A 16931-nucleotide genomic window follows, 5' to 3' on the forward strand; every position below is an offset into this window, starting at 1 on the left:
TCTCACCTCCCACTTTTTTTAATTCATACTCCTATTATTAAAATGTATACCTACCAGGTCCATCAAAAGGCACAAGAGGGTGTGGAATTTTATCTGCGGCACCCAAAGGAATAAGGTACATATCCTTAACCTGCTTCATGTTGTTAGCAGCTACTCCATAGCGCTTTCTGCTACTGAAGTATGCAAACAGCAAAGTATAAGAAATTTGATCTTCTTCAGTTACAGGTGTGAAGCGAACCACACAAATTTCCTATTCAAGAAAATCATAAATGACTGTTTAAAATAATAACCTAAAGAATAGCTGGGTTTTAAATATCATTTCTCAACTAGTAATAATCCAGTAAATTTTATAATGATTACTGAAAAACATGATTTGCCACCTTAAATGCAGATAAAAATAGTAAAAGGAAGGAACTCTTAGGAAAAGATGTTTGCTGACCCACTGACAGATCTGTTTTATCTGAAGGTGTCCCATAAGACACTGAGTCCCACAATAATTAATTTGCTCAAGGTGACACAATTGTCAGTAACAGAGAAGGTATTTAAACCCAAGTCCTTTGATATCTACACTACACCCTTATTTCCTATCTCATAATCTCCACAAATGATTGCCTGTGTTTTCAGTATACTGAAAATTAATATCACCTACCACCACCCTGCCATGTACACATACACAAAAAAACTCAAATCCAGTGAAAATCCAGAATGGAGACTGGGTGAAAAGAACTGAAATACATAAAATGCCATACGTTTTATGAAATCATTTGGTTTACTCAGGAACTTATTTGTTTGCCTCTAGGTTCTAGAATTTGTTTCCAATAGAAAAGAGAATCCCAATGTAGTATCAATTTGGTAGTGTAAAAAAATGAGATGTCTTTTCATGAACATACATAGTCAAAATGAAGAGAGACAGACCTGCTACAAAGCCTAAACTGATAGAAGTTCCTATACAGAACATGTAAATGAGCTAAACTATGGCTCTCTTATAAAAGGTCTGTCATCTAAACTGTCCTCTTTTAGGGGTGTGCTTCAGTCAGTTCAGGAAGGAGGCATATTATAAAATACTGGGCAGAAGTATATGGGTAGGCCAAGAATGATTCCCAAAATATCCAAGGGAATACCTCCCCAATGCTTTCTTATGACTTTTACTATCATGAGAAAGTGATAGCAAATAAGTTTTGTAACTTTTCTACAATGCTTCAAAGTTTCTTTGTATTCTAATACTGTATTAATTTAAATTCTAAAACCTATATTGAAAAATATATATTCATAACGCCTGGGTGGCTCAGTTGGTTAAGTGTCTGACCCTTGTATCAGGTCAGGTCATTATCTCACAGTTCGGGAGTTCGAGACCCATGTCAAGCTCTGCACTGACAGTGTGGAGGAGCTTGCATGAAATTCTCTTTCCCTCTCTCTCTGCCCCTACCCCACTCATGCTCTCTCTCAGAATAAATAAACTTTAAAAATTTTTAAGCAAACAAACTTTAGGGGGTGCCTGGGTGGCTCAGTTGGTTGAGCATCTGATTCTTGGTTTCGGCTTAGGTCATGAGCTCACGGTCATGAGTTAGAGCCCCAAGTCAGGCTCTGCACTGACAGTGAGGGACCTGCTTGAGATTCTCTCTCACTCCCTCTCTTTCTGACCCTCCCCTTCCCCCCTCCCCACTCTCTCAAAATAAATAAATAAACTTTTAAAATTAAATAGGGGTGCCTGGGTGGCTCAGTTGGTTAAGCATCCGACTTTGGCTCAGGTCATGATTTCATGGTTCATGGGTTTGAGTCCCACGTCAGACTCTGCTGACAGCTCTGAGCCTGGAGCCTGCTTTACATTCTCTTTGTCCCTCCCCTGCTCACGCTCTGTCTCTCTCGCTCTCTCTCTCTTTCTCTCTCAAAAATAAATAAACATTAAAAAAAAATTTTAATAAAAATAAACTTCTATATACTTAGAGCCACTATATTTTTAGGGTCTCTTTGTTGCCACTATATTTTAAGGTCTCTTAGCCTATGCCCTAACTAAACAAATGTCTATAATCAAAGCAAGACACAATCCCAGGAGGAATCTCAATACTTACTTTAAAACATTTCTTTCAAAACACTGACAGAAACCACTAAGAAAGCATACCAGAAGGAAAGAAAAACCCACAGGAAGAATGCTGAGCTGTTCTGAGCTTTAGCAAATGGTTTTAGTTCAGTTTTGTCAGGCACACTATGTAGATTCAGAATTTGTAGTGGCTCCTACCCCCTAGGGTTCCCTGCATAAGAACTCTCATGATTTAGTTTTCAAGTGCTCTCTCATGCAGGTGTAACAAAAGAAATTTTCCTTACCTTGGTTCCTGATGCTTTAATTTTTTCAACATAATCCCAAACTGTCTGAGGTGATATCCTGCCACCTACTTGAATACTATCTGGTAGATCCTACAGTAAAAAATGAAGGTGATCAGTATATACAGAATATCTTTACTGTAATATTCATAATTTACTCTAAGACTAATTTAAAATTGGTAATAAAAAACAAGTAAATAAAAAGATTTGCATCATAGAACATAACAAAGTACAGGGATAGCAATCAGGATTTACCTCAAATGTCAACCTCAAATAACCAAGCTGGGTGCCTCAATTGTCAACCTCAAATAACCAAGGTTGGTGCCCAAGATACATGTGAGATAGAATCTGAGGTCATGTCAGTTCCCAGTAGGAAAAACAGGCACAGGAAAGTGAAGCAGTGGCAAGCAAAAGACACACCGACAATCCAGGAAGAGTACAACAGATTTCAGAATATTAGAGATTGTTTTTCTATTCTGCCCACTCCTACCCCCTCACCCCTTTTTTGGTGGTAGTGGGCAAGGATATCATTTAATCATTAACAGCTAGATTTCAGAAGTTACCAAGTATAATTATAGAGTGTATTTCTGCACAGTACAGAACACTGTAATACTGCAAGTTCATTTTTTTTAACAGTAGGATTTTCTGAAAACAGATGACTATACCTTAATTAAGTGAAGAACTGTGTAACTGAAAATATTTAAAACTTTAATCAGTGTATTTCTATTTTTCTATGAAGCTGAAAAAATTCATAGAAAGCGTAATTAATTGATAGTAAATTTGATTTAAGTGTATTTAAATTATTAATTGATTTAATATTTTATTTGGGACTTTAGTCCTAAACTAAAAGTAGTAAAAAGCAGAGGTGGAATTCTGGAAAGCAACCTTAGAAACTAAGAAAGGAGAATAGTTTTGTTTAAATTCAAATTCCATAGTTCAGGACTTCTTTCCAATTTAAAAGAAGAGTTCTCTTCACCACTGATCAAAGACTAAATTTCTAAAGAGATTTGTTCAAAAAGAAAAGCATCATGGGTCCATTTAATTTTCCTCTTATAAAATCAACGTTTCTAAAATATTATTTGCCAAGCAAACTAAATATAAAAGTAATAATTACGTTGTTTATTAAAACACAATGCTAAACAAATAAACTGATCAACGTTAGGCACCATTATACACTTAAACTAATTTCAGCCTAATATAAAGAAAAGTTTGTTAGTCTTTAAAGAAAAATAGGCATATATACAATTTAAAACTTCTGAAATACTGGAAAGAATTTTTTTTCTTTTTTAATTTTTGCCTTCATGATCAGGAGACTGAGAATGGATGGAACAGTTTAGATACAAACATAACAGAAAATACAATCTCAACAAAAATACAGTACATGTACTGAATTATTTTCCTACTTCCTGAAACAAAAGAAAAACACAACTTTTCAAAATAGTTCAAAAATGTCATACTTTCTCATTTTTCATAATATAATACTGTAACTGCTTATTTTCCATAAATGTTGCATGACAGTTCCATCCAATTCTTTCAGGTATAAAACCAACCAAGGGTACCTGGAGCAACTATGATCATTGGGTCTCATGGGACTGTCACCTTACTGTAATGTTTCAACTATCACCTACATCTCATTCACAGATAGAGGCAGATAAGAGCTGTAGTCATGCAGTAGGGGAAACATAAGCAACAGGAGAATTAGACTTGTTAACATGGAAAAAAATCTTCTTGACAGGCTAACACTGAAGTCCATACTAAGTAGGTCAATCCTTTAAAGAAAAACTCATGATATCCATGCAGACTCTCATTAATTTTTAATTCTCTGACATACATCTTACAGTACAGGATTTGTAGGGTGAAAACTTTCAGCATACAGTTATCTACAGTTCAAAAACTTCAGTTGTGAACTCAAAATTTCATTAATTGAATGGTTCTAAGCATCACTGTCAACATACTTATGAATGAAATAAAACATTATTATTTATAATATCATTTTCTCTCCTATTTCTTTTGGAAGCACATATGTCAACCCAAGCAGAAAACGGCAAGAAAAGTTCAGTACCTCTGTCAAATACTCAGGGGAACCAGATACTGGGTAGGCTTTGGTAACAAATTTTGCTACAGAAGGCATGTTGATAAAACCTTTCCAGATAAAGTTCAATCGAGCCAGGAAGGTAGACTCAACTTCAACAGTTCCAGGCATCTCTGGTCTAAAAAAGGACATTAGAAATTTTCAGCCTAAAGATATGGTCATGAATAAATACATTTTCTACTAAGTCATCAATTATTTCTATTTTAGCATGTCAAGAAAGCCAAAATACATAAAGGCTATTGATTAAAGATGAAAGTACGTTCATATTTACATAGTCATGACTTACAATATCCTTCACGGGTGGCTCAGATGAAGGTACAGAGAGGTGCGAGCAATTTTTATTTAATGACCTATCTCCCACCTCTTGGGACCAACATAATTAAAAGGAATTTTAAAGTCAAGTCCCCACACACAGACTCAAATCTCTAAATTAATTTTAAGTCTTATTCTTTTATCTCAATTAGTTTAATGTTTAAGAAGGTACAGTTCTTTTCTCAAAAGAAAGGTTCCTAAGAAATATGTCGCTTTTCCATATTTGAAGACATCCAAGTATAATTTGGCAAAGATCTATAATAATTATTGAAGTTACAGCTAAGAGAAAATTACCGTGGGGCAGGAGAGAATGTTGATTTCGGAGACTCTTGTTTTTCCTCTTCAAAGAATTCAGAAGCCAAGATGTTTGAGGTTGAAGACAGTGCATCTGCTATACTTTCTGCTTCGTTATCTGAATGTTTACGAGATACTCCAACAACAACTTTAACTTTTTTTGGAGAAAGATCATCTACAGGTGGTGCCATTCGACCTAACATCAGATGACACCAAACAAACCATTTTTGTAAACTGAAATTCCTGTAACTTCATCCATTTCACTTCAAGAGTTATTCAGTGTTTCTGATGGAATTGCTGCATAATCTTAGATTTCCTGGGGTAATTTTTAACTATCATCATTTCTCATGCTGTGTTATATTACATCTCTCTAATTAACGTAAAAATTAGGGAAAAAGGATATTAAGCAACTTAGATAAGCTGAAATGGAAACATTATAACTAGAATCTAAAATAAGTTTCTTGGGATACCTGGGTGGCTCAGTCGGCTAAGCATCGGACTCTTGCTTTCGACTCAGGTCACGATCTCACGGTTTCTGAGATGGAGCCCCATACCGGGCTCTGTGCTGACAACATGGAGGCTGCTTGGGATTCTCTCTCCCTCTCTGTCTCTGCCCTTCCTCTGCTTGTGCTATCACTATCTCTCTCAAAATAAATAAACAAACATTTTTAAACTAAGTTTCTTGATTCCCTAGCAATTTTTCTTTTTTTTATTTAGAGAGAGAAAAGGCAAGCAGGGGAGGGGGTCAGGGGGGGAGAGAGAGAGAATCCAGGCAGGCTCCACACTCAGCGTAGAACCAGATGCAGGGCTTAATCCCACAATACTGGGAACATGACCCCGAGCTGAAATCAAAAGTCAGATGCTCAACAAACTGAGCCACCCAGGTGCCCCCTACCAATTTTATACTAAATTACACCAAATTCCAAGAGAAGTTACTTGAAAAAGAACTGAGTAAAAAAAATCTGTATCCTACTTTGTGTTACATATGGCAGCAGCTCATAACATAAATGCATAGTACAGTTACTAAACATGAAAAATGTTAGTAAAGTTTAAAAAATGACACTGGTTTTAGGCTATAGCACCAAGAAGGAAACAAATCACTCAAACTTTCTGAAAATAGGTTAGGTCTAGTAGTGTTTAACAAATGTTTTTTGTGCTAACATTACATTTACTAAAATATTACCATGGAAATTATTAAAGTTAATAGAAATCACTAAGTATTTTTTATTAAAATAGAACTACATGGGTGAACTTAAAAATACTATTAGACCATGGATAGCTTTCTTTAAGAATAGTAACGTCTCGGGGAGCTTAGGTGGCTTGGTCGGTTAAGCATCCAACTCTTGATTTCAGCTCAGGTCATGATCTCCTGGGTTTTTGTGGGTTCGATCCCATGTCAGGCTCCAAGCTGACAGTGAGGAGCCTGTCTCCCTCTCTTGCTACCTCTTCCCCCACTTGAGCCATCTCTGTCTCTCTCAAATAAATAAACTTAAAAAAAAGAACAACAAAGTCTAAAAACATTCTCTGCCCTTTAGGTCTTTAATTTTGTACAGACGGTAAAATAAACACGATTTTGAGAAGATATGATTATTAATATAATTTAAATTCTTCCTTATACATCCCTATTTCTTATGCCCTAAATCTAGCCCATCTCTAGCATCTATCAATATTACCTAATGTGATTATCTCAAAGCCTCCACTTACTTCCATCTCCAATTACTGCTCTAATCACTCTAATTAAAACCATCTTGATCTCACATTGGACTAGTGCAGAGGCTTCCTATCGAGTTTCCCTCCTTCCTCCCTTGGCTTCTCCCACTGTAATACCTTCTCACCACAGTTAGAGAGATCTTCATAAAATTCCAATTTGATCATGCCATTCCCTTGCTAAAAAAACCCTTCAATCAGTATCCACTGCTCTTAGATAAAAGACCAAAATCTTCAATGTGGCTGTAAAAGTAGATTTTCAGTATTCTGATCATGATCTGTAAAGTCATATTTTATCTCATGATCCATTACTTATACACACACACACACACACTCAACACATCTATGTATGTGTGTGTATATACACGTGTGTGTATGTGTGTATTATTTTGGTTATATATAAATAACCAGAATTAAAGTTTCACAAAATGGTACACATCTTTGTAAGAGTAATTCACTGTGGTATTTCATATTGTTTTTGTTTTTGAAATGCTAGTAACTACTTACTAACTTGATTTCACTAAGAAGTCACAATCTGAAGTTCGAAAAGCAATAATACAAAATGTGATCCCTAAAGTATCTCTTCAAACAAATCATATGCCTCTCTCCTCTTCTTGAATTCAATTCAAGCTCATGCCATTCCCAGTATTCAGAATGGCCTTCCCCTTTCAGTCTTCATGTCTCAGCTTAAATATCAATTCAAGTCTCCCCAATGCCTCACTCTAGGCTAAGTCTTCCTGCTAGCTAAAGACACTTATGACTGTACTTCTACTCAAATCATCACCTGCCTGTCTTTCCCACTAGGCTTTATGTTTCTCTTAAGGCCTGGATAATATCTGACTCATTCACCACTATATTCCCTGCACCAGAAAGTGCTCGGCAAAAAAGATTTCAGTAAATATTTACTGAATGAATGGCCAGATATAAGAATACTAGAAAAAAGATATTTTGGGATTTGTTTCATTTGTTATATATAATAATAAAATATGAATGCTGTTTTATTCCTTCACCTAGTAAATGACAATACCATCACAACTGTGCAACAGTTCTGATGCCTATTCTAATGCTTAAATTCTAGTCTTTTGACTCTGAGTTGGTTAAGTTCAGATCTTACATAATACAGTTAATTCTAGATAGCAAACTATATGATAGTATCAAACTATACCTCAACTCTGAAGAGCAGTCATTCTAAAACTGTGCTACTCCTCAAAAGGAGTGAGCAGGTACCCCACCACCAGTACAGAGAAAACAAAAACCTATTTAGATTACAAACACAAGTATCCCCCTTTCAAAGTGAAAGCAACATTTCAGAAAGAAAAATTTCCAAGAGTGCCTCGGTGGCTCAGTCAGTTGAGCGTCCAACTCCGGCTCAGGTCATGATCTCACCATTCCTGAGTTTGAGCCCCGTGTTGGGCTGTGCTGATGGCTCAGAGCCTGGAGCCTGCTTCAGATTCTGTGTCTCCCTCTCTCTACCCCTCCCCGCCAAACTCGTACTGTCTCTCTCTCTCTCTAAAATAAACATTAAAAAAAAAGAAGAAAGGAAAAATTTCCAATTACCTATGCAAATTTTACAGTTAAGATCAAAAAGATGTTGTCTATGTTGACTAGTGGTATCTTTAGACATAGAATCAATCTCTTCTTTCTGTTTTTCAGATCCTTCTGTCTTCTCCAATGACTTGTTAGCTGTAGGTTCCTAAAAAAGGAATAAAAAGTTTCAGCAGACAAAATTTTGTCCCGATTAAAAATCAACTTATATTTCATATTGATACATGAAAGCTATTCCATTCACAGGTTGTTTTTCACTATTTCTTTATAAAATAAATGCTAGATATTAATTATGACAAAGTAGAGCAAAAACTCAAGACATTCTTCAGTCTTCATTCTTTAAGGTCTCTAACAAGATTTCCTATTATTTTCTCACTGATATTTGAAAATAAGAAAAGTTGTATCACACTCTCAAACCAGTCTAAGCACCTACAGATTTATAGGCCTACTGAAGAATTTGCAAAGTCGTACAGATCCTGAGAATCTACATTTAAACAAGTGCTTAAGAGGTGCCTGTGATGCAGATAGCCTGCACTTTACATACAAAGAAACAATACTGTAAACACTCTCAAAAAACCATGAAACCAATGAAATAAACTACTTTAAAATATATATATTTTTAAAACTCTTCTTTCAACTTAAAGAACATCTGAGGCAAATAAATCACTGAATCTTCATGTTTTGAGCACTACAAACATGACACTATTATAATTTTTACCTGAATCTCCATGGCTGCCTCCTGTTCCTTCATTGGGGCATCACTCTCAATTTCTATTTCACCTTTATGAGTTATTTTTGTGATTGGCCGTCTTTCCACTTCTCTCTGCTCTTTCTCAATCATCTCTATGGTCTAAAGGAAATATTTTAAAGAAACATTTCACAATTGAAATATACATATTTCCAAATGTACAGCTTTAAATAGTAAGAGCTTATCTAAAAATGAAAAAAATCATCGTAGATGATTTTTAATCTTTAGGTGGTCTCTCAAACAACAAATATACACTGAATACTTACAAATGTCAGAGACTGTTTTAAGTGCTGGGTTTATAAGCCATGAGAAGTTCACACATAAATTAACCAGAGGGAGCTGAAGTGCAATGTAATTTGCAAAGGGTTGAAACATGATATTTACCTGCTTTCTGATTTAGTATAGTAGCAGCTGCCACAGGGAAATGGGAATTATTTTCCTCAGATTCCTAACTTGATGTTCTTAACACTCCCCCAAATAGTGGAAGTTTATTCAAATACCAAAAATTATCAGGTAGTCCCCTATCAGTTTTCTCCTGACCAAGCTTACTTTGTGACGATGAACAAGCCTGGCAACACAGTAATAAGCAAGTATAGCAAAAACTAGTGTAGCAAAAACTAGTAAAAAGTAGCTGAGAGTGGAACAGGTTAAGAAAGGTAAAGATGGTCATTTATTTTGCCTTTGTTATATGCAAATCATCCTTTAAAGAAAGAAATCAGATACATGGCCTAAAGGAAGAACAAGCTGGTCTCCCAAGCAGGTAATACTTGCAGCCACATTTCAATGCAGAAGAGAGGCATGTACATATTTGGGACATGGAGAGAAAGATAAGGTGATACTATTTCCAAATTAAGAGGAAAAATTACACAGGGTGAAAGTGAAGAAACATGTGAATAAGTGTAATATATGAAATCAAGGCCCTGTGCTTCAAACTAGATTTAGCAGAAGATCCACATGGAGGCTTAATACCAGAGATGCAAGTATTCTGGAAAAAACAATCAGGTAAATCATGTAGAATTCCTATGAACTGTAAATAACCAATACTTTCTAGAATGAAAAGCTAACATTCTAGGGCACCTGAGTGGTTCAGTCGGTTGAGCCTACAACTCGTGATTTTGCTCAGATCATGGGATCGAGCCCCACGTCAGGCTCTGCACTAAACATGGAGCCTGCTTACTATTCTCTCTTTCTCTCTCTCTCTCTCTCTCTCTCTCTCTCTCTCTCTCTCTGCCCCTCTCCCCTGCTCATGCTCTTTCTCTCTCAAAAATAAAAAATAAGTAAATTTTAAAAAGCCAATATTCTGAGGCCACTGTAATCAAACTAGTAGATCATGTGGTTATCCCACTGCCACAATAACCCTAAGTCACACATTCACTTAATCAATCTTTAAAGGTATTTCAAGTTCACAACACCTAAATGAAAACTCCTGGCACTGGTGACTTTCAGAACTTTTTAATTTTAAAAATGGACTATGCTGCACATACTATTTATGTTACATAACACCTCAGTCAGACCTGGGACAGAGCTACTTGAGCCCACAACATTTCTGTAAATATGAGCATCCATACGTGACAATTTGGGTCAGGTTTTATCAATAAATGTGTTAAGGGAAAAAAAATCCTTGTTTTTCTGACCTTTTGGTGTTTGAAATTTGAATAATAAGGGATTATAAACCTGTAAAATTTTCATTTTGACTTAATCTAGTACTACAAATTACCAATATTCATTATACCTTCAAATTGTGCTTCTGAAAAGTATAGACGTGATTAAGAAAAAATGTGCCTAATTTCCCATCTTTCTGATTTATGAAATATAACAAAACACAAGTTAATTATGTAACCTTCTAACTGAAGAAAATGAGAAAAAAGCAGCAGAGATAGGGAAAACAAAAGATTAAATTTAAGAACTCAGTTAATGGAAGATAAGTAATTTAGAAGAAGCATAGAACAGGAAGTCTGTATTACTGCGTACTCTGTTGAATTACCTCTGTGTATATATATAATTTCTCCCCTATGGCTGAAAAATATAGGTTCTGATATAGCCAAACACATATTCATAGATAATCTTACATGTCTGTTTTCTCTCCGTCTCCAAGCAGCTAACTCTTTAGAAGCTAGTTCTTCGGGACTCATTCTTATAAGATGATCAGGGGTTACTTCTCCTTTCAGTACTTTTTTAAATAATATCTGGAAATATTTAAAAATGGGAATAAAAAGGGGAGAAAACATTTTTAAAAGAAACTGGAACTGCTGTATAAAAATTTGTAATAAATAAAGATGCAATATTTAAACCGGATTTACAAATGTCTATTTATAAATCATCTACTACAAAGAGATTTACTGACAACCTTATATTCTAGGAACTTTTCATCTAAGGTAACAAACACACCTTTCATATAAAAAATCAACACAGGGGCACCTGCGTAGCTCAGCTGGTTAAACATCTGACTCTTGATTTTGGCTCAGGTCATGATTTCTTGGTTCGTGGGATCACAAACTGCGTTAACAATGCAGAGCTTGCTTGGGATTCTCTCTTTCCCTTTCTCTTTCTGACCCTCCCCACTCATACTCCCTCTCTCTCTCTCTCAAAATAAATAAACATTTAAAAAATAAATGTAAAAATATCAACACATAGTGAAGAAACAGGTACAGTAGAACCATTACAACATCTATCCAAAAACTGTATTAAAACTGTTCCCCTACTCCCACCCTGCCCCAAAAGAAGATTCTGTCTCAGAGTATTCCCAGTGATACACTCTGTCATAATAGCCAACCTGTAGTAAATAGCAAGGTACCACATAAAAGAATTTTATTGAATGTGAGGTCTTTCATATTTTTAAGATTTCATAGTTTAAATTTTAACAGGCTTTGGAGGGACTCCAGAGCAAAGAACCAACTGCAAGAAAGAAACCCAATGGAAATAAATGTTTACTTACTGAAGAAAAGCTTCCAGACTATATAATTCAAGAAGTATCTGATCCCCTGGACTATGATGACAGATTATACAATGTAGATTTCTCTTAAGTAGCTGTTAGTATATACTTTAAGAAAATACCTCATATCACATACTATTGCAACTATCATTATACAAATTGACAAAATGTTATCACTTAAGTGAAAATCTTATAAAACTTAAGCAAATACGTAAGGAGTTTGCATTCATATACATAGCTTTTAGATTTCCTCTAAGTCTCGAACAAGAAATGCCAGAAAATGATTAACAGTTCAATTAATATTTGCCTCACTGCTAAAAGATATTTAGAATTAAAGTCTTATTTAAATTAACAAAATGTTTTTTTTTAATGTTTATTTTTGAGAGATAGAGACAGAGTACGAGTGGGGGAGGGGCGGAGAGAGAAGGAGACGCAGAATCTGAAGCAGGCTCCAGGCTCTGAGCTGTCAGCACAGAGCCCAACACAGCCTTGGAACTTGTGAACTGTGAAATCATGATCCGAGCTGAAGTCAGACGCTCAGCTGACTGAGGCACCCAGGTATCCCAACGAAACGTTTTAAAATAGTATTTTTTACATTTTTTTTTTTTTTTTTAAGTACTGCTGCTCTGCTTTTAGATTCAAATCAGAAGTACCATTATAGTGGGGCACCTGGGTGGCTCAGTAAGTTAAGCATCCAACTCCTGGTGTCAGCTCAGGTCATGATCTCACAATTCCTGAGTTCAGCTGACCGCTCAGAGACTGCTTGGGATTCTCTCTCCCTCTCGCCCTGCCCCTTCCCCTACCCTCAAAAACAAACAAACAAACAAACAAACAGAAGTACCATTACAGTATTTGTTATGAATTTTGGCTTAACAGAGTTTTTAAAAAATACATTTGAGTAAATTTTTAATAAATTGGATTAAATAAGGGACATAATGGAAAGAAAATTCACATAAATCAGGTTAAGACAGACTTAGCAGTTTACATTTTAATAGACTCATTATAGAACACTAGTTACCACTATTCAGAATTCATAATTCAGTGCAGTAGCCAAAGACTATTAAAACGACACAGTCTCGGGGCACCTGGGTGGCTCAGTTCAGTTAAGTGTCCAACTTCAGCTCAGGTCATGATTTCACAGTTCATGAGTTTGAGTCCCGTGTCGGGCTCTGTGCTGACAGCTTGGAGCCTGGAGCCTGCTTCAGATTCTGTGTCTCCTTCTCTCTCTGCCCCTCCCCCACTCATATTCTGTCTCTCTCTCTCAAAAATAAATACTGAAAAAAATTTTTTAAAACAATGACACGGTCTCAAGGTGCCAGGGTGGCAGTTAAGTGTTGGACTTCAGCTCAGAGCTCATGCTCTCTTTCGCTCTCAAAACATAAAAAAATGTTAAGGGGCGCCTGGGTGGCGCAGTCGGTTAAGCGTCCGACTTCAGCCAGGTCGCGATCTCGCAGTCCGTGAGTTCGAGCCCCGCGTCAGGCTCTGGGCTGATGGCTCAGAGCCTGGAGCCTGTTTCCGATTCTGTGTCTCCCTCTCTCTCTGCCCCTCCCCCGTTCATGCTCTGTCTCTCTCTGTCCCAAAAATAAATAAACGTTGAAAAAAAAAATTAAAAAAAAAAATGTGAAAAAAAAAATTTTTTTAAATAAAAAATAATAAATAAGATAAAATGACACATTCTCACTTTAAGAAATAAATTATAGATCTGTTGTATTATAATCTTAAATTCCAATATATTCAGGAAAGCTGGAAGCTTAAACAGGTATAGACATGAACAAAACATACTTACATTGTTTTTAGGATCTTTCAGATTGAACATCAAACTTCTGTATTTGTTCTTATATTTAGCATCTGTGTCCCGAAAAAAAGAGAAAAGCTCTTTTTCAATTTTTGTGGCAACTTTTGCTGCTTTTTCCTCTGGTACCTTCAAATTGGACTCTGTAAGTCTTAAAATTAGAATAATTCAATTATTCTTCAAATACAATAATAAGCATATAGTAAGCATATGTGATTCAATCCTCTACAATAACAACGTGTGTTACCTTTTCATAAGAATGTCTTTAAGAGAATGTCTGACGCTTTGTCTGATCTGATCTGCAGAAGGCTTGGAAGTAGAAGTAGCAGGAGGATGCACATTAGGCACTCCCTTTTCAATTTTCTTCTTTCTTATCTCTTGCTTCTCATGAGCCCCTAATTTAAACAAATAACAAAATTCATTAAACTGTTTTTAAAAAGATATCTTCCTTTTTAGTGCATACTGTTAAGCTTCTAAACAAAATTGACTGATTAAAAAAATCACTATTTAGAAATAAGATCAGGGGGTACCTGGGTGGCTCAATCGGTTAAGCATCTGACCCTTAACTTGGTTCAGGTCATGACCTCATCGTTGGTGAGACTGAGCCCCACAACAGGCTCTGCTCTGACAGCACAGAGCCTGCTTAGGATTCTCTCTCTCCCTTTTTCTGCCCCTCCCCCGCTTGTGCACATGTACGTGCGCACTCTCTCTCAAAATAAACATTTTTTAAAAAATAGAAATAACATCAGAACCCATACTGAAATATTCCTGACATTAAAATTCTATTCTACATATGGTGACATGTTAACTAGACTTATCATGACCATTCTGCAATACATACAAATATCAAATTATTGTCATATGCTGGAAACTAATGTTATATGCCAATTATACCTCACCAAAAAAATTCTAATTTAAATGAATTTTAATTACAAATTAAGTGACTAAAAAGTGGCCCTATGAAGTGCATATGCCCTTTACCCATTTTATTTTTTTAATTTAAGTAATCTCTATACCCCATGTGGGGCTCAAACTCACAACCTTGAGATCAAGAGTCACACACTATTCTGACTGAGCCAGCCAAGCACCCCCACCTTTTCCCATTTTAGATAATGGTTTTTAGAGCTAGTTTCTTTTCACATAATATAATATTAACTTTTAAAAAACTATTTAGAGGGGCTCCAGGCTGGCTCAGTCAGTGGAACATGAGACTGTTGATCTTGGGGTTGTGAGTTGGAGCCCCACGTTGGGTGTAGAGACTACTTAAAAATAAATCTTCAAAAACAAAAATTTTAAAAACTATTTAGAAAATATGATCTGAATTTATTAGGTGAGCAGATAATTTAATGAATTTTCCAGTACCACAAAATTGATGAATCATCTCTGGTTTTAAAACAATTGTGCTTGATATTGTTAATTTGACATGTTAAGCTTTTCAAATGATTTTTCATTCCAACATTACTAATTCATGTAACATCTCCAAAGTCTCAATGTGAAACATCTCACTACTCTGACCTTCTAACATACCGACTTATTTATTCTAGAATCTCTTCATTCCAACAGTTTTTTTTTTTTTTAGATTTTATTTTTTAAGTAATCTTTACACATGGAGCTTAAATTCACAACCCCAAGATCAAGAGTCGCATGCTCTTCTACTGAGCCAAGATACCCCAACTTAAATCTATCATTTTTTACCATTTGTGTCCTCATTTTCCCACATAACCAACTTTAATTAAACAGTCCAACATTATTACCACTCCCTTGCATTCAAAACACCTTTATCCTCTCTGCTTTAAACATCTGTATTTGCAAAACCACAACCTGGTGAAAGCCAGCCTTAACCTTCACCCAAACAGCCTACAAACAGTTGAAGGCAACTGGAGAAAAAACACTGATGCTAACGGATCTCCCTATAAATTCATAACCACAAATCTGAAGTAGATAACTCAATCTGCTGCCCTAATCCTATTAAGTTTTCCTGGTAAACTTGTTTTCCCACTTCCCCAAGCATTATTTTATACTTTTTCTCCTCTCTTCACAATCCAACAATACCTCCTTCACCAACTTCAACCTCATTTGATTTTTTTCAAAATCAAAATTCTTTACCCCAATACTATATTTTTTCTTCATAGTGCCTAAATGCCGTGATAGAGCACAACATTTGTCTACTTATTATCTGTCTTCTACTATTCGTATTTAAGAGCCATGAGGGTGGGGTCTTATTAAATTCATTTGTACTTCCCAGAATTTAGAGCAATAGTTTTTAATTTCAAGAAAGGTAAATCACATATTTTTGTTGTCATTAAAATATTAAAATGGTTAAATTTCCCTAAATATACTGATAGTGTATAAAATAAATATAGCTTTATTAGTGTATAATAATTTTTATTAATCTTACTACCTTGTTTGGAACCTTTTTCTCCTGTACAAATAACAGTTGAAGGTTCTTTTGGTATTTTTTCACTTTTTTCTTCTGAGGATCTCCGAGGTAAAACCGGTTGTCCCATCTTTCGAAGAGGAGCTAGCTGCCATTTTTTTATTTCACTATCTCTACAGTCTGATGAGTTTTTGCCTTCACCAGATTCCTAGGGGGGGAAAAAGTATTTAATTCATTAGAATGAAAATTACTAAAGCAAGGCTCAAGAGTATATTGATAAAAAAAAATTAAACCTAATTAGTATTACAATCCATTAAGATAGCAAATATTATATTCTTTTTTTTTTTTAAGTTTATTTATTCTTGAGAAAGAGAGAAAGTGTGAATGGGGAAGGGGCAGAAAGAGAAAGGAAGAGAGAAAACCAGCAGGCTCCACACCATCAACACAGAGCCTGATACAGGGCTCAAAACCACGGACCATGAGATCATGTCCTGAATGGAAGTCAGACGCTTAACTGACTAAGTCACCCAGGCACCCCAGCAAACATTATATTCTTTAGCCCAATACTTAAAAGGTTATTTTTAAAGATGTACACAAATAACTCTCAATTAGTAGCAAAAAGGAGATTTGCCCTTTCATTCAAAATCCATTTGTCAAGCACCTATTTTCTGCAGAACACATAATAGCCTATAAAGGAAAACTTAAAAAACATGGGTATCATTTTCCAGGTAGTGATATTAGCAAGAAAATTAGATACAAGATAATAAGAGTTCTCTTAGTTAGCTGTGGATATGGAAAAAGGAGGGAGAGATT

At 35.6% G+C, this 16931-nt stretch overlaps 1 protein-coding gene across 6 annotated transcripts in view; it reads right to left on the reverse strand.

Annotated features, from left to right (window-relative positions):
- The window catches only part of PHF3 (PHD finger protein 3), an 81881-nt gene that overhangs the window by 3878 nt on the left and 61072 nt on the right, over positions 1-16931 (reverse strand). For all 6 annotated transcript variants that reach the window (XM_027057494.2, XM_027057498.2, XM_053222614.1 and 3 more), the window contains 10 exons: positions 16143-16326; positions 13989-14136; positions 13736-13892; positions 11087-11203; positions 8988-9119; positions 8282-8417; positions 5018-5213; positions 4382-4529; positions 2323-2412; positions 55-250 (listed from right to left, as the gene is read on the reverse strand). In XM_027057494.2, coding sequence (XP_026913295.2) covers positions 55-250; positions 2323-2412; positions 4382-4529; positions 5018-5213; positions 8282-8417; positions 8988-9119; positions 11087-11203; positions 13736-13892; positions 13989-14136; positions 16143-16326 — 1504 coding nt within the window. The remainder of the gene's footprint in view (positions 1-54; positions 251-2322; positions 2413-4381; positions 4530-5017; positions 5214-8281; positions 8418-8987; positions 9120-11086; positions 11204-13735; positions 13893-13988; positions 14137-16142; positions 16327-16931) is intronic.

This window comes from Acinonyx jubatus, chromosome B2 (assembly GCF_027475565.1).
Source record: "Acinonyx jubatus isolate Ajub_Pintada_27869175 chromosome B2, VMU_Ajub_asm_v1.0, whole genome shotgun sequence".
Taxonomy (NCBI): Eukaryota; Metazoa; Chordata; class Mammalia; order Carnivora; family Felidae; genus Acinonyx; species Acinonyx jubatus.